General features: G+C 36.1%; 1 protein-coding gene across 5 annotated transcripts in view; it reads right to left on the minus strand.

Annotated features, from left to right (window-relative positions):
* LOC105213764 (protein-tyrosine sulfotransferase) overlaps positions 1–18,778 on the minus strand; it is a 142,131-nt gene that overhangs the window by 106,538 nt on the left and 16,815 nt on the right. Inside the window, exons 3-8 of one of the 5 annotated variants that reach the window (XR_008471156.1) lie at positions 10,499–10,739; positions 10,080–10,259; positions 9,266–9,402; positions 6,406–6,604; positions 5,751–5,864; positions 117–241 (exon numbers count right to left, since the gene is read on the minus strand). Coding sequence is in view for 3 of the 5 variants with exons in the window: in XM_054230458.1 (XP_054086433.1) it covers positions 1–241; positions 6,406–6,604; positions 9,266–9,402; positions 10,080–10,259; positions 10,499–10,739 (998 nt within the window). In the remaining 2 variants the exon portion in view is untranslated. Of the gene's footprint in view, positions 242–5,750; positions 5,865–6,405; positions 6,605–9,265; positions 9,403–10,079; positions 10,260–10,498; positions 10,740–18,778 lie in introns of those variants that run through there. The other 4 variants (XM_054230458.1, XM_054230459.1, XM_054230460.1 and 1 more) reach the window with 4 other exon arrangements.

Below are 18,778 nucleotides of genomic sequence, written 5' to 3' on the forward strand. Positions count from 1 at the left end.
CATCCTCATAGTCCATAACCGCTTGGTTGGCGTTATCGTTTCGGTTATTATTCTCATTGTTGTTGTTATTGTTATTGTTGTTCGTGCTTATGTAGCGTCTGTGTTGATTGTTGTTATTGTTGTTGTTGTTGTTATTCCTATCGTCCACCTCCTGCGATTTGGGCTCCTTGGGCACTTGATGTTGCACCAGATGCAGCTCGTTGCGCGCCTTATTTTCCCATAGTTGCTGGTTGGCCTTTACCTAATTGTTGTTGTATAATGCACGCGTTTTTTGTTGTTGTTTTTTTTTTTTGTTTAAACGCAGCACAAAGAATAAAAAAATTTATGTGAAAATCCAAATCAATATCGTATACATTGCTAAATGTTAGCAAATTGTAAGCAAACAAAGCCGAAAGCCAAAGCCAAAAACCAAAACCAAAGAAAGAACACCGAAATTCCAAAAAAAACAAGAACAATAATTTAGAAACATTTTTTTTTTTTTTTTTTCAAAAAACTATTAGTGAATTGTTAGTCAAAGTGCGTATGAAAGTATAGAGTACAGTTAGGCAGTGAGCAAACAGTGCGCCGACACCCCTTAAGATATGCTACAGTCAAATACATACACACACATGCATACAAACGCACATATGTAAATGCTGCATAGCTTATGCAAAGTTCAATAAGATTAATCGTTATATAAATAGTATATGTATGCATAAGTGATCAGCTCGTATGTGCGTCTGTATGTCTGTATGTCTGCATGTATTGAGCAGCTTATGAATGAATGTATGTGTTTGTTGGTATGCGTGCATGTGAGTAGGTGAATGAGTATGTAAATGCATGATTGAATTGGTTAAATATAAAGCTGTAAGCGTGCAAACTACCACAACATCCACTGTTTGGTGGCAGGCGGATGGGGAAGGCAACGTAGAATTAATCCTTAACACAAATACATGTACATATACACATGGACTTATAAATGTGCGCGCGAACAGCTATTGACAGTTGGCAAATTGAAAACACACACACCAAATAACTCAATACTAATGAGTGCACATTTGCTTTAACTAGCAGCCTAAACAAACATATGGACTTACACATAACATAGCGCTAAAGATATTTCGATAATTTCAACGGCAATAAAATCTATACAAGTGGACCTCAAAGCTACACATCAAAGCTCCAACTGAGTTGGAATGCTCTCGGAAGAGAATTTTACTTTTGAGATAATAGCTAAAGCAACAAATGCAGCCTAACAATGGAAATAATAATAAAAGATTTAAATAAAAAAATAAAATAAAACAAGTAAGGGAGTGCTAAGTTCGGGTGCGACCGAACATTTTATACCCTGCGAATTTATTTATTTAATTTTATTAATATAACACACAATTTGAGCTATATATTCGGCATATATATGGTATAAAGTCCATTGAAGGTTTGAAACCCCTAATATTAGGTTTATCGGAGCTACGTTCCATCTAAATTTGTTCAAAATATCTAAGAGACTTAATAATATTTTTGGTAAAAAAAAGTAATTCGAAGCACCGAGGTCCTCATGTTCGATATATAGGGTCCGATAGGGTCATATTCGACTTAAGAACCGATTTCGACGATTTTTAGAAGGGTGATGGCAATCTTTATCTACAATATTTCAGCGAAGTTCTGCTCCGATATCTTCACTAGTACTAACTTTATATATTGTAAAGTAAACTATTCAGACCGACTTCAAAGTTCTGGTATATGGGAAGTAGGCGTGGTTGTGAACCGATATGGCCTATACTCACAACATATCATTGGGATGCAAGGAAAATATTATAAACCGAATTTCATTGAAATTAGTCGTATTGTTTCTGAGATATGGTTTTTGACCCATAAGTGGGCGGAACCACGCCCATTTAAGATTTTGTATACCAATTTGAGTGCAGCTCTTCTGTATAATTTTTATAATAAAATTAAAGATTTCTGGTGTTTTCCTTTACTGAATTAAAGCATTTTTAGTAATTTTTAACATAATCTTTGTATGGAAGGAGGGCGTGGTTATAATTCGATTTCCTCCATTTTTAGCCTTTATAAGAGCTGCTTGAAGCAAACGACTCCTGAGAGTTTCGTTGAAATAGCTTTAGTCGTTTACGAGATATGTACAAAAAACTTAATAAAGGCATGAGCCCACTTTCCCAAAAAAAATTACATCCAAATATGCCCCTTCCTAGAGCGATCCTTTGTACCAAATTTTGCTTTCATAGCTTAACTTGTTTCAACTCTACTAGTCATCCTGATTTTCGGTATTAAAATAATTTCTTACTGAATAAGATGAATTGTTCCAACGGAATAAGATGCAGTAATATCCCAAATACATATTGAATGTGTAAAATCTGTTTTAAGTCATTATATTCCACACATTAGTGCTGGGAGAAACGACTGGTTTGAAATGAAATCACATTTTTATTTAATTTTATTGAGACATCATCCACTCTGACCGAAATATACAATCTGATACCAACCAGAGAAGTCGCAGTCTTTCTATTATATGGTGCGTCGGAGGAAGTATGGATCGATTTCATCGATTTTCAGTACCGAACCATATTATGCCTTGAAAAACACCCACTTAATGCCCATTGATATATATCACTTGTTAAACGATATATGCTGTATAAGTTCATCAGAGACTATAATATCCTCAAGTTTAGTGTATGCGAGCTATAGAAAGTGGGTACGGAACGATTTCAGGTGCTCTTTGATCATAACCAGGAACATTACTTGCACTTGACGTGAACCAACATATGTAGTTAATTTGAGTATTTGATAGTGGTAAGTGGAGTTTTAATGACGGTGGTATATTTTTTAGTCTATTTAATATACCAACCGCTTTCGAGTGATACCTGGGTATAAATGTTTATCAAGTTCTTACAAATGTTACTTAAAGTTATAAGATTACAACCTTTAAGTTATCGCTTGCATGAACAGACAGATGGACGGAGAGAGAGCCATAAGGAAACCAATTCGTTTCGGTCCAATTTCGATATTTTTGACTTATAATATATGTATGTATAAACACTGTATGTTTTTTGATTAATTTTGGGTGTTACAAACAACCTTCAGGTGAACTAAACGTGACACTTTGCGACAGTTTAATTACCAAAAGGATACACTAAAAAATACAAATATTTTATGGCCCACATTCAGATAAATAATTTTGACATACAAAAAATAATAATCCATTTAATAACAGCAAATTAAAGTATTAAAAACAGAAACAAACAAAAAAAATATATTAAATTGAATAAAAGGCGAGAGATAACAAACACTACTATTAAATAACAAAAGCAATAAATGTTAACATTGCAGAAACATTTAAGAAAAAAAATTAAATTTACTAAATTAAACAAAAAATATGGACAATTGAAAAACGATATAGAAAGAAAAAACAAAACCCTTTGAAATAATATTTGTGTAAAAATAAAAAAAATTAAATATTTTAAATAAAAAATAAATTGAAAAAATATTTTTTTATAAAGTGGAGAATAATTCAAAATCACAACAAAAAAAAACGACGTTAAGTAAAAAATATGAAATAAATTTAATAAAAATATTAACAGATAAACAAAGTTTGCCTAAAGACAGAGAGCAATTTGAGAATTTTGACATAATGTACTATAAAGTAGTAAATTAGAAACAGCAATAACAATAAATTATTAATTATAATAAATTTAACACCAATTTCAGTTAATGTTGTTCCCAAAATTTTATGAGATAAGAAACTACTGCTAAAAGTAGATAATGCCAATCTTAAGAAACAAATTTAATTCATTTTTAAGATGACCCAGTTTTGTTGAGAGATTATAATACTGCAACTAAGTATAATATGGTAAACACTTAGAGTAGGTTTTAGTTCAGACTGACTAGAACGTCCTACAATGTTAAGTAAATTCATTGACCATAATTAAACGATTTTATGAGTGGAGAAACATAGGTTTCGAATCACCGATATATAAGTAGATCTCGCGTATAAAATTATCGAAAATTATCGTTTAACCTTAGACTCACGGTTGCACTCAGTGGTCTATCTCATTTTTGATATTTAATTTCTGGGGATTGGGCAGTCCAATTTAACCAAATTTCAGCATAGTGATAAACTATAATATTAGTTATAAGTTGACAAAAGTTTTAAGTACATAGCTCGTATAATAAGAACGTAACGGCATTTTATATGGTGAGTACGCTATACGTGACTTGGGGCACTCAGTGCCCATAGAATTTCTTCAAATATTTTGTATGAAGAGGCGTAATTTTCTAACGGTTATGGTGATTATTGTGCATTTCTAATTAGTTTCGCGTAAAATTTTCGAGTGAACAGTTGAATCAAATCTATTTTTTTGAAATGAGTGAAGAATTGGCGTTTTATTTGGCCAACTTACCTCGTCAATTGACGGAAGAAGAAGAGGAGAATATTTTAAATTATTGGAATGCTAATAATAGCGATGATGATGATGGTGGAAGAGAACCTAAATTTGGTGGTGACCACGAATCGATACCCAGTGACCAATCGGACTTTGGAAATGATAATGCTGAGCCCATTAGAGATCCACGTAGGAGTAGGAGTAGGAGTAGTCCAGGAGTAGGCTGCTGTATATATGGACCCTGACCAAAGCAGATTTGATTTGTCAAATACAGCTATTGAGGGTAATAGTGGAGAAAAGTATTGTGGTCAGGGAAGGAACAATGAACAAGGATGGTGGTCAAAACCAAGCCAAACTGAAAAACGTCAGCGGAATTAGCATCGGAGCTTGCGCAGAAGCAATTACAAAACCGATGCAAAACAAGAATTAATTTTTCAACTACAATTGCAATGAACTTGATAAATTTCAAACGGGTTCCTGCAGTGACGAGCTCGCTTCCAACTGTACAGGTAGGCTTTCATAATTTATTTTAATTTAATTTTAGTTCATTTCAAATATTTTTTACTATTTTCTTTTCTTGCCACAGAAAAATACTTTGAAACGGCTGTGTGAAACCTGCAAAACTGCTAAGATCGCAAAATACATTACTGGCCATTGAGTGCCCAAGTCACGAGATTAAGTTGTATAGCCATGTCACGGTTCTAAGGTTAAAAGCTCATGGTAATCAAAATTAAAAAATATAAAAATCTTGTTTTACATTTAAAAAATATATTAAAACCTTTCTACATTGTATATTCTTTCATTTGAGAAGTTATGTTATATAGTATAAGCTTAGTACATACACAGTCTCGTCTAACCTCAAAAAAGCAACAGAACAAAAACCACAACTGTCTGGTATCAATCAATGAACTATATAATTGATGAAATAAATATAAAACAAAGACCTAACAGTAATTGTGCCGAACGCCTTTTTCAGCCGCAAACAGACACATGAATATTTGATGCTCGTATGTTAAATTTTCGATTAACTCGAGATGCCACTAAGCATCAGTATATAGAATATAGAAAGCAGCTTTATTTGCAAAATAATACACCAATTAAATATGAATGGGCGAGAGTGCGAATGATTGTGGGATGGGAGTATGCGCGTAACTATGTGTGTGTGTGTGGCGAGGGGGTGTGAGCGGCTTTTCATGCAATAAATATAACTGAAAGATATTAAAGCAGCGTTTCGTAGATGAAGACTAGCAACAAAGCTTTGGCAAATATAGCGCTAAGCACATCCTCGCGCGCACACAAACACACACAACGGCAGTTATGTGAAATCGAAATTATTGTAGGTATGTATGTGTGTTAACATACAATTATTCTTACTGGTTATCTATTTGAGGAATTACGAGGATATTTTACTACATATGTGTGCGGTTGTGGGTGGAAGGTTTATGTGTAATTTTATTCAGTATAAGAAACAGTTTCATATTTAATGGACTGGAAATAAACCAAAAAAAATATAAATGTAAACGAGTATGCATTATATATGTGTGTGTAGTATGTGAGTAAATAAATAAACGAATTAAGGAGTTTATGTGCAATTTGTAATCACGAATCACAAATAATAATAATAAATTGACAAATGGCAGAGCGCAGGGCACACACAAAGAGACAGACAGCTCTGAACGCTGTCAGTCAACTCAAAGCTGAGCTGTGCCGACAGACTATGTGCGGGTATGTGTAACAAGTCTATCAGCAAGTGCACAACTTGAAACGAACCTTCATTTTCGATTTTTTTCTGTTTTTTTTTTGCTTTTTGATGATGGGAACTAAATTAAGTGGTTCAATATATGCGTAAAATGAGTGCTACAAAACAGATGAAAACTTCATAAACAAAATCAATACGGAACGAATTATTTGTATAACATTTTTTTGTTGTTGTTGTTGCAATAATGAAAAAAAACACGTAGCCAAAAGAACTAAACACACAAAACACGTTAACAGACAGAGTTTGGCGAAAGGACTGTGGCGCACATACCTTAAAAGTATTGTCCTGTACCCAAGCATCTGGCTTACCATAATCCGGTGGATTCGCATACGGATCGTAACCGAGCACCGATAACATGGGCGCAATGTCGGCCATATCACGTACCACATTTTCGGGTATATTGCCTACCCATTTGGAGAGCGCTTCCAAATTCACCGGTTTGATAACTTGATCCGAGGAGCGCTCGACTCTGCAAAGAGATTAGAATAAAGATTTTTTTAAATTAAATTTATATGTGATTATGAAAAATAGACAAGAAATAATAAAAAAATAATTACTAGAAATCTGAATATAATGGAAATAAGTAATTTTGGAGCTTTGCGCTGAGAATTATAAGTAATATATTTTAAAAGAACTGAAAGACCTAAACTATAAGCGATAAAAGTTGACAGAAAAAAAAAGTATATTTTCAAAGTATACTTTTAGGCGAAACACCCTTGTGAAAATCACCAGCTTTTAATTTTTGGTATACTTTTAGTTGATAGCATACTTTAGATGTTCACCATTCAATAGATCTCCTTAATCAAAGAATCGAGCAAAACGTCGATAAGAACCTTACAGTATTTATTTATTACAGAGATCTACGAAGATGGTTCCGATACACCTCAATAATATATATACTACAGGAATACTATAAACTACTCACGTTTATTTTATTATAGCAATAATATCAGTATCCAATGAATTTTAAAACGATTCAATTAGTTCCAGAACTTCATATGATCCCCTTGACTAAAGGGAAAAGCGCAAGATCGGTTGTCATCGTGATTATCTAACAGGAGGCCCAGGAAAAATTTCCTCTACAACTAGTTCTACGTTTTTGGAATTGACACGGATTTTATCCGGCAAAAGTTTTTTCGATGATCTAACCGTGATTGGTGGGTAAGTTGTAAGTTTAGTTGTACAAAATCATACAGACTTTATAAAGGGTTTCTCAAGAGGACGCAACAAAAGTTCAAAATGCACTGTACAATATGCTAGCACAGCAATTGAGGAAGACCCAAATCAGTCTCTCACACGTCGTTTTCAAGCGTTGGGCATCTCTGTGACATCGAATCAAGATCAAATTAACGTAAGAACTGAAGCCGCTTGACTACCAGAATCGTCGTATGTTCGTGAATTGGGCTGAGCAACAGCATGAAAATTATCCGTTTTTTCATCGAAAAATCGTCTTCAGCTATGAGGCTCATTTCTGGCTGAATGGCTTCGTTAATAAACAAAATATGCGTTATTGATCAGGCAACAATCCACACCTCCATGAGTCAGCATTGCGTTCCGAAAAATCTACGATTTGATGTGGTTTATGGGCCGGCGGCGTCATTGGGCCGTACTTCTTCCATGATGATCAAGACCGGCCTGTTACTGTGAACGGGAATCGCTACCGCTCAATGATAACCGAATATTTTTGGCCCGAATTGGATGAAATGGACTTGGACAATATGTGGTTCCAAGAGGACGGTGTCAAAAGACCCTCAGCGAATGTCACAATCGAATTATTTAAAACCAAGATGAACGTGTTATCTCATTATTCTCACCAATCAATTGGCCGCCTCGGTCGAGCTATTTGGCTCTGTTAAACTACTTTCTGTGGGGCTACGTCAAGTCTATGATTTATGCCACCAAGCCAGCGACAATTGATGAACTTCGTACGAGTAGCGAACGTGAAATTGCAGCAATATCGGCCTATTCATGCTTGAAAACCGTCCAAAGTTGGGTTCAGCATCTGGTCTTCTGCAAGCGTGCTCGTGGTGGCCATGCAAAAGAAACCGAGTTCCATACCTCCTTTGTAGCGCTCTCAATGACAAAACTCTTTAGATTGTGGTTCAGTCATGTGAAAAGATGGTAGTTTTCCAGTGGAGCAGTGGAAAAAGATGGCATATGGCTGTAGTCGAAATTTTAAACGCGTTTTTCTCGAAACGATATTTTTGAAAACTGCTGACATAATAACTCAACGAGAAACTGACCAATCGGCGTCAAATTTAAACTGAATATTCTTGAATATATGTATTTACTATACAATAATCTACAATCTTTTAGATTTGTTGAAAATTGCCATTTTGTTAATTTTTGATATTTTTCAATAATCATAGATCATTGTATAGGAAATACCTTCAGCTTTAATAATCTCTTTGAAGTTTTTTGTCTCAGCTACTCATTTGGCCGGAGTCATGTCAACAGTTGGGGAACTTTTTTTTTGCACCTCCCAAGACTGCCCATAACTGCGTTATTTTTCAATATTTTTGTGGAAAAAAAAAATCTTAAAATAAAGCTGAAAATATACCTTATTATGTCCAAAAAACTACGAAACATTCGATCAAGTACCTCCTTTTAAAAAATCGCCTAATTTTTTATGTGTTACACTGGTATATCCCCTTAAAGAAATAAAGCCATCCTTGGGGAATATATGGTATTGATATCAAACGCTTTAACCGATTTCTGATAGTCTTAAAATACTTCGTAAAAAAGAAAAGCAAAATTTCCCGCAAATGTCGAGCATTCGTCTCAAAAAGTGACATTTTCAGTTGAGCATAAGTTTGGGATGCAAACAGATCTCTACAAATATTTTGTTGGGTTAATGTTGACACAAATGTCCATGATCGATATAAAACGATTTAATCGATTTAATAGACCAGTGCTTGACCCTAGAGGCATCTATTGGAAAACGGCGGAAGCAAAGTTGTTGCCCTAATAACTATAAGAATAATAATTCCCTCAACAAAATATCCGTAACTTGAACCGATTATACTAATAAAACCTTCATCTAAATATATTTTTTGCGCTTCAGATACAACTACCGGACCAAAAAACAACTTTCAATTGTAGATAATAATAGAAATTAGCACACACTTACTTGGAGAGCGGCACACCATTTGGTTTGTTGATGAACTCCTCGTGATGCAGCACCGCATCATTCCATGGCACATCCAGGAATTTCAATATTTTTCGCATCCACTCCTCGGGATGCAGAACCAATTGTTCATAGTAAACCTGAAAAATCGCAATAACAAAAACAAAAACAAAGCATATACATTATTGACACTAGCTGCAATGTAAACACATGAAAAAAACATGAAAAACCGTGCGATTTGAATTTTAATTCAATTAAACGAGCCAATGATATGTGAAAAATACGAGTACAATTGTTGTTTTTATGCACGAACTCGCACGCTATTGTAATGATAAATGCGGTTAAAGCATTTTCGCATTTGCAAACACAACAACAAACGACTAAACCATTAAGTCATCAATCAAATGGAAAATGCGAATTGAAAATTAAAATGTTAAATTTTTTCTTTAATGAAAACGGTGAAATGTGAAATCACTAAAACCAGCCAGTCAGCTAGTGCATTGCGGCAACAAAGCACAAAAATAACGGTAGATTTTTACAAATTTATTTTACACTAGATTTTTTTATACACACGTATTTCACTGACAACTGTTTGGCGTGTAGCTTTTTGCCGTTATACGTTATTCGCTGCTCGTCGTATTTGTCAATATGCTACACGTTTCAATCAATCAATGAGTGACGTTGCTGCCAAACCTCCGCCATTTGTAAGCACTTGAGAGCTGGCAAGCACGCCGCCTCCTACACTATACACTATACGCTATACTATGAGGATGCATTCAGACAGATATATATTTTTCATATATACATATGTACTCACCATCATGCAACGCTCCTTGCCGATCTCCTTGCATTGGTTGTGCATCACTTCGATGGCGAAGTTCCACTTCCGCATACACTGCCGGTAGCTGGTCAAATCGAAGCCGGTTATCGTTACATGGCGCGAGATGATTGAATGCACTGTGGCGCGCCCATCTCTCACCATAAACAGGAATTTCGCCTAAAAGCGAAATTATGTTGCAACACAAGCAGACGACGCCGCGGCAAGCGATTGACGGTGGAAAAAAAAACCAAAAATGAGATAAAAGAGAAAAAAGAAACGAGAAAAAAACAATAATAAAAGAGCGGAAGAGAAGTGAGAACGTATACAGTTAAGTGACATGTCGAGTGTGTACTAGGCGTTTAAGAAGTGTGTTCGTGTCAGGTTGTGTCGAAACAACGACAACGACCGATAATTACATTTGGAAACAGTTCTATCACGTAGGAGCCCATCTTTAACGTCAGCGGATCCTTATTGCATAGACGAGGCGCCGGTTCGCCATGTTTAGCGATGATTTCGAGACAAAATTGCGCTATGGCACCGTTCATCACCTCCTTGGTGATGCCCGCCTCCATCAGGCGCATCGATTCCTTCTCCGATTTCATCCAATGTGAGCGTAATTGCAGTATACGTGGTATGACACGTGTCTCCTGGCCACATCTTTTTCCCCATTTTTTTTTTATTTGTTCGTTTAAATTGTTGTTTGGTGGAGTAGGGAGGATGCGCAGTTGGTCGTAGGCAGCAGCAGCAGATAACGTTGTTGGTAGGCGGATGTGTACATGTATGAAATAAAAAGGAAGCGGAAGAAATTGCTATTAGTTTTATATTGAGTGTACTTCCGGTGAAAAAGTGCGCACAGGTGATGGGGCGTTAAAAGTGACAAGTTATGAATATACATACATATATATAAAAAAAAATGTAGGAAATGCGCAGTTACGATTAAAAATATATAAAAATTTTTTATTAAATTGAACTTGATAGGAATTTAATTATTTTTGTTTGCACATAAAAACTTTGTCGACAATTTATCTCTGATATTTGTTATTGTAAAACTGCTGTTGACCTTCTTACAACAAAATATGTTTCAACATGAAATATTTAAACATTTAACCAAAACCAACCAACCCTAATCCGTTTCCACGCCAGTCGCGTCTATGTAATCGGAACGGATCCGGACTTTTATCCGGTCAAGGATGGTCAACTTGCCAGCATTAAGACATTTTTTTGTGTAATTCGTTCTGGAACAACAAACAAACAATCGGATCACGATTGGTTGGTAAATCAAAGTAAGTGTACCGTTTGAAACAATTTTCCGATAAATGGAACTCCTTTTATAGAGAGAACTTATCAAAGACTTGAAGCAGAATGCAGATCTCCACGAGTCGAAAACGAGGGAAGATATTACTGGTATCTCTAAAGACGGGTTTCGACTGAAATTTACTGCGATCTACAGAAGACTTTATATGCGACAATATTCCTGCAAGAAATTTTCATATTTTTATTGAATTTCAATCCATGTAAAATTAGGTAAAAGTGCATTTTGCGGCCGTTAGAGATTCTTATGGCAAAAATGTACATCCAGACAACATTTGCTGGTCTCAATATCAGAACAACTTGAGCTCCAGTTCGGGCATGGTCGGAGAACATCAATTGTGCCTAGGATATGGGTTTTCAGACCACAGTTTCTAGCTAAGAGTTCAGAAAGAAGGTATCTGAGACAGTTCACGAAAATTTAGTAGCAGTCTCAGGTATAGATCCCTTTCTTTGGAAGACTTTGATTGTTAATGTATTGAGGATTATTATTCAACCTAGAATCTGTATTTTAAAATGGAAGATCATTTGACCATTTGAAGATCCAACGATTTTGTTTGGATGACATCAGGACCGGACCTAAGGATGAAGCTTGGAAATAGATATACATATAAATGTATCCTAAAATGTTTGCCAAATCGATTCAATAAGATTCCGTCGCTATCATTGAACTTTGTGGAAGCACTGGTTACGAGTCGATACCAATTTGAAAGGTAATTTTATATGAAAGTTCGAACTGATGTGGAAATATGAATATGAGTAAGAAATTCAATCATATCCTCTATGACAGCCAATCAGAAACCTCTAAATTATTTCCAAGAAGTTGATATCGAAATTTCGGAAAATACAGTTGTACTTCTAGAACTCGAAGTTTTATATAACTCGAACTCTTGAGTTGGCAATAGAAGTCATACACATTATCTGCCATAAATCGAAGTTTCTTTAACTCGAAGTTTTTTTGTGGATTATGATGATTCGAGTTAAGGAGGTTCAATTGTATATCAGCTACCTTAGAATTAGTTCGTTTCTGTGGCGTTTTATCCACTCTATGTAATCCATACTGATTTCTCATATTGCATTTATGTTAATATAGTTGATATTCTAAAAACGCCTTCAAGGAAAAATGTAAGCTCCAACACAAAAGCAAACAAATATGTCAGTTTCCTTTCATACTGCTAGGCTTGCAATAATTTTTAATATCAAAATATCCATATTTTAATAACCATATTGTATGCGCATAAATTCTCCGACAGTTTGTTGTTGACTAGCAGAAAGCATATAACAAATACAAACGATAGTGCAAAAACTTTACACACTTATTCTCCTTTCTATTTTCCATATTCTTTAAAAGAAAACTTTCTTGCTTTAATATCAACAACATTTTATTTATTATTTGCTTCACTACAAAGAAAAAAATAAATAAATAAAAAAGAAAGAAAAATTAAATTACAATCTTTTTGAAACTTGCACCTGTGGCTGCGGCTCGGTTGGCTCCCGCAGGTGCATACATACGCACACAAAACCTCAGGAGAGCAATTGAAAGTTCAGATTTCATGCTTTTGTGCAATTTTCTAGCAATAAAGAGGTTCTTAGAAGAAGCACGTCTCAAAGGTGGCTATGTAAAATATTAAAGAATAAAAATTGGTTTGTTGTAAATTTCGGTTGAGAAATAAATTAACCGTTAGAAGAACATATTTTGTTGATTTTTTATGAATTATGCTATTTTTTACTTTTAACATGGTTTTGATGGAAATTGGTGAATTTTGACAGGCTGTCGACATGCTGTGTCCTTAATATTCTAAGCCAAATTCAATATAATTCTTTGAGCAAAGCAATAAGCCAACACAGATGCAGTGAAGCTATGTCAAAGTCATGTGAAATTCATCAATATCATTGTCCGTTTCAAACAAAAATGTGGTTGCTAGAACGGGAGATAACCTGCTCATCATCATCAATTTGTTTCCGCTTTAAAGAAATAAGTCTCTACATAATGGTAGAATTAAGAGCGAGCTTCAAAGAGAAGAGGAACATCAATACTTTCGATTTGAAATAGATAAATTAGCAGGTTTTCGTTATATTATATTAATATTAGTGTAGTCAATTTACTAATTGACTAAATTAAATAGCTGTCTGAAACGCTTACAACTCTTCCAAAAACTTCCCTACATCGATACTAAATTAATAAATATTTTTGGCCGCATTGCTTACAAAAAAAACTAATTAATTAAACAAGTTCTATTATCTACCTTAATTGAGTCAATTAGAATTAAATTAAGTAGTAGTCTTTGGTTTTTACAGAAAGCTTAGGCGCTCAGTGCCAATTGACAATGGAGAATGTACTTTATTGATACTTTTTTTGGAACCAGCATCAACAACACCAACAATGTCAGCCTCGAAATCCAGCGCAGAATCACTCTTGCCAACAGGTGCAACTTTGGGCTGAGTAGGCAATTGAAAAGTTAAGTCCTCTCTCGACGAACAAAAACTAAACTCTACAAGTCCGTCATCATTCCCGTCCTGCTTTATGGTGCAGAAGCTTGGACGATGTCAACATCAGATGAGACGACACTAGGAGTTTTCGAGAGGAAAATTTTGCGCTAGATTTATGGACCTCAGAACATTGGCAACGGCGAATACCGCAGACGATGGAACGATGAGCTGTACGAGCTATACGACGACATTGACATAGCTCAGCGAATAAAGAGACAGCCTCTACGCTGGCTAGGTCATGTTGTCCGAATGGACGAAAACACTCCAGCTCTGAAAGTGTTCGATGCAGTACCCGCCGGAGGAAGCTGAGGAAGTGGAAGGCCTCCACTCCGTTGGAGGGATCAGGTGGAGAGCGACCTGGTTACACTTGAGATATCCAACTGGCGCCGAAGGAAAGAGACGAGTGGCGCGCTCTCATCGATTCGGCTATAACCGGCTAAACGGTTCAACGCCAATCACATACATACATATATTTTGTGTTTACGGAGGGTTAATAGCATTTTCACACAGCCGAATTAATTGTTTAATTAAAATTTTGATTGAGAAACCAGTTTTGTCCTTGTCACCGCCGACTACTCGATAACCGATCATCTGGCATACATTTTTGTTTTTGCTTATCATAAGAAGTTGGTAAGTTTCATCAGCTAATTGCTATTTTTAGCAACCACATCTACCGTCGTGTAGCGATAACAATCGATCATAATCAGCGTTTAAATCGAGCAGAGGCCGGTTAATTGATCAATTAGCTCCTGTGTGAAACGGTTATAAGACACTCAGTTCCAGTTGACAACTGACAGTTTTTTATTTTATTTTTGCTTTTCATTTGTGTTCTACATTAGAATCAGTAAGGACAAATTAAATAATTTGAAAACATTAGATCTTTTCCAGCGAAAATACATAGTTGACGGTTGATTTTCAAAACAAATATTTCAATTTTTTACGATTGCAAATAATTGCGCAATTAAGACTTAATTTATTCAATTAGCAAATCATCCCACTTGTGTGGTATAGCAAAGAGTTTTAAATTGACTAAATTAGGGCTTTGTCTGTGAAACCTTCAATACTCCGAGTTGGCTGTATATGTATGATAGCGGTCTACAAATTATAAATATTTTTTTGACAAGAACTATATTGGTACACATATGGAACATTATTTTTAGAAGGGGTGTGTTGATCAAAACTATACATTACTTACATCAGACGGTGGTCGGTTTGTCTCTTGACCTGATTAATCCAGTATATTTGGCAGGTTATTTAGATTATAGCAGCATTGATTAGAAAATGTGGGTAAAAATACTAGCTCAAATTATAAGAACCTTGGACTATCATAAGATCATAGCCAATGCATTCATGATTATGATTCGGCGATATGTATCTTGGAAAAGATGTTGAATAGACTGACATGAGATAAATTTAAATATTTTTACTGCCTATAAAAGCCATTACTTTTCAGTAAAAAGTGAGACAGATATTAAACTGGAATTCTACAAATAGTATTCCCACAACAGCCAGGTCCTTGTAATCTGAACGCATCAAGCAAATTTATATCCAAATAATAACTGTCAACTAAACTTGAACTGAGCCATATATCATGCCGCTCTAACATCAATAACAGGGTTCAAAGCTTATTGATGAAATATATTCAACTACAAATTTATACGCATTTCGAACTTAATCGAAATTTAAATGGACAATCATCGAATTTTCGATTTCAACTTCAATTTCAGCATTAAATTACGTTTGCGGACAGACATTTGCCAGTACATACATGACAGCGCGTGTGTGCTCATATGTAGGTTCGGCTACATTACACATTCCACATGCCACAAATCCCTTTCGATTTCAATCGCTTTGAAAATACGATAGCTGCAGTAATTCCTCAATTTTACTCACTAGCTTTTACGCTTAATGATTTGCTTTAAGCGCACATACGCGTATGTGTATGAGTATGCGGCACGTTTGTTTTGCCAATTCGGTTTGCTTTTGCACAGCTGCTTTGTGCAATCAACACCGAAAAAAAAACAATAACAAAAACACAACCACACCACTACTAGGCAGGCAAGCAGGTAGACAAATAAGCGATGGTCGGGTGAGAGGTGGATGGGAGGTGCGGCCAAAGAGGCGTGCTGACAAGCTGAGGCAGAAAAAAGAATGTACTATAACAAAAACAAAACTATGAGAAGGAAATAGTAGGAAAACACTAACAAACACACACGCATACATAGACACAGGCACACACCATGTGACAGGCAATATCCTGTCAGCGAGGAGTAAAGCAATGAGCACAGCTGTGTGCTTGTGTTAGTACTGGTAAGAGTGCGAGTGTGGTGCAGCACAATCACATGCTGTGCGTCGCGTCGTCTTACACTTCATTTCACATTCCTTCAACTTGCAATGAGTGATGTGTGCGATGCGCGTTGCAAAGGAAAATGAAGAAGATAAAAGCGTTGCTGCTGCTGCTGAATTTCCTTATTACGCTTTTGTCAATGTATATGAGTGTGTGTGTGTATACATATATTTAAGTATGAATATGTGTGTGTCTGCTGTAGTAACAATTGGGGGAAAAAAGAAAAAAAGCGAATAGGAAAATTTGCAATGAATCTAGAAAACAAATGACAACGCATAACTCGTGCCAAATAGCCAGTCAGCCAACAAACCGCCCGTAACGCCATGTTCCACTTCACTCCACTCTACACCCATACAAGCATACTTAAATATGTATATAGACCTCTGTGCCTCCATTATTTGATGGCACACAAATTTCTTGCTGTGTAGTTTCTTATAGTTTTCTGCTTTATTTCTTCGCTTTTTTTCGTATTTGTTTCTGCATAGATTGCAAAGAGAATTGTAGTTATCAGCGGCAATGACCATAAATTCTACTGCAGACTACCGAGTATTGCCGAGTACATATGCGTAATTTTATTAAATTTCAGCCATTTTGTTGATACTAAAACTCAAATAGGTAGCAGGATGGGGAAAACTGAATTTATGCGCTTGAATAAGCTTGGGTGCAGCTCAGCTGTTTTGCGTCGAAGCGCAATGGAATTGCGGTCATACTTTACTATACGGCTCGTTTGGTTTTCAAATATTTCATTATTTTAAATGAAGATGGCGGTAAATTTCCACAAATGTGCGAAGCTTGTTAGTTTTAGTATGTTAAAGAGATAAACAGTGCTAGTTTCTAATATAACCTACTTTGGTCGAATTTTTTTTGTAAAACGTGACGTTAGATATGTAATATGTTTTGTATTCATTAGTTCACTGCGGTTTATCCTGTTGCCTGTGGATCTGGCTAGATCTGAATCGTTAACAGTTACCTGTTGTCTTGAAGATCCTTAGTTGATGGCGATCCTCGAACGAAAAATCAGATCTATAGAATCGGAATGAACTCGAATTCCAAATCGACCAAGAATTATTAACTCAATAGTATTTTGGAAAACTTTTTTACAACAACAAAATGGGGGTTTTAGTATTATCAAAAACGACGAACCACGATTCCACGTAAGCCGAAAGACCATCCAGCCAAGGCGATTTATTTCCACAATCTTGTACCAAAAGCTCTCCCAAACAAATCTCATATAAATATTACTGAATATATAACAAAGAGGTTCTCGATCTCTATGTAATAGCCAAATTATGATTACTGGGCTTTAATGATTAGACAGCTTGTTTGGACAACAATGTCCTACCCACAGGAATTATTGACAAAAATGACAGTTGTCTGTCCCCTGCTTATTTTCGAACTCGGACAGCCACGTTCCACAAGTCTCTTTTGAGTTCAACTTTACACCACCAAAGGCGATCGCCTTTCAGGAATCGCCATGGACAGGTACCGATGGTAATCACTTGACGCTATGTCCGGGCTATATCGTGGATGCGATAAAACCTCCCATCCGAGCTCCCGCAGCTTCTGACGAATCATCAACGAAGTGTGTGTGGTCTGGTGTTGTCCTGATTGAATACCACACCCTTCCTGTTGGCCAATTCTGGACACTTCTGGTCGTTCGCCTGCTACAAGCGTTCCAGTTGTTCGCAGTGGATGGTAGAATTAAGCGTCTGGCCATATGGGAGCAGCTCATAGTGGATGATTCCCTTCCAATCCCTTCAAACACACAGCAAAACCTTCCTGGCCGTCAATCACGGCTTTGCCACTGTTTGGGACGATTCGCCGGCGTTCGACCACGATCGTTTTCGCTTGATATTGTCGTATGTGATCCATTTTTCCTCGCCAGTCACCATCCGATTCAAAAATGGGTCGGCTCCGCTCCGTTTCAGCAGCATATCGCAGGCGTTGATTCGGTCCAGAAGGTTTTTTTTTGCGTGAAATCATGCGGCAGCCAAACATCAAGCTTTTTTGTGTATTCAGTCTTCTGCAGATGTTTTAAAATGGTTTGTTGACTAACTGTCATCTCCTGGGCGATGACACGAGTTGCCACATGTCGATCTAACTCGACCTTCCGCCGGCTGGCTTATCCATGGTGTCGTTTTCACCCGTGAACTCCATGTTTACACGTCTATAACTGTTGAACACAATATCCAAACTAAACATGCATAGCGTCTTTTTGTAAGTTATGTCAAGACCTTTCAAAGATGTATAGTATTGCCAGATGTGAGCTCTATAACGCTTTAGACATATGAATATGAAAGACGCCTAATATATGAAGTTTTAAAATATTTAAATTGATTTTGAACAGTTGATGAATCCATTCGAAAGCTTTAACAGACAAAGGTTTAATATTATATTTTGGACGCTGACCTTCGTTCAAAAGCTTCCCAACAACCTCTTTAGTTTTGTGTGGCACTGAATTTCGGCCTTCAAACCGATTATAGTTCGACACCGTGACTTCCACCACTGGAAACCACAAAAGCTGCTCACAAAATCACTATTGTACCAGAGT

This window comes from Zeugodacus cucurbitae, chromosome 5 (genome assembly GCF_028554725.1).
Source record: "Zeugodacus cucurbitae isolate PBARC_wt_2022May chromosome 5, idZeuCucr1.2, whole genome shotgun sequence".
NCBI classification, from domain to species: domain Eukaryota; kingdom Metazoa; phylum Arthropoda; class Insecta; order Diptera; family Tephritidae; genus Zeugodacus; species Zeugodacus cucurbitae.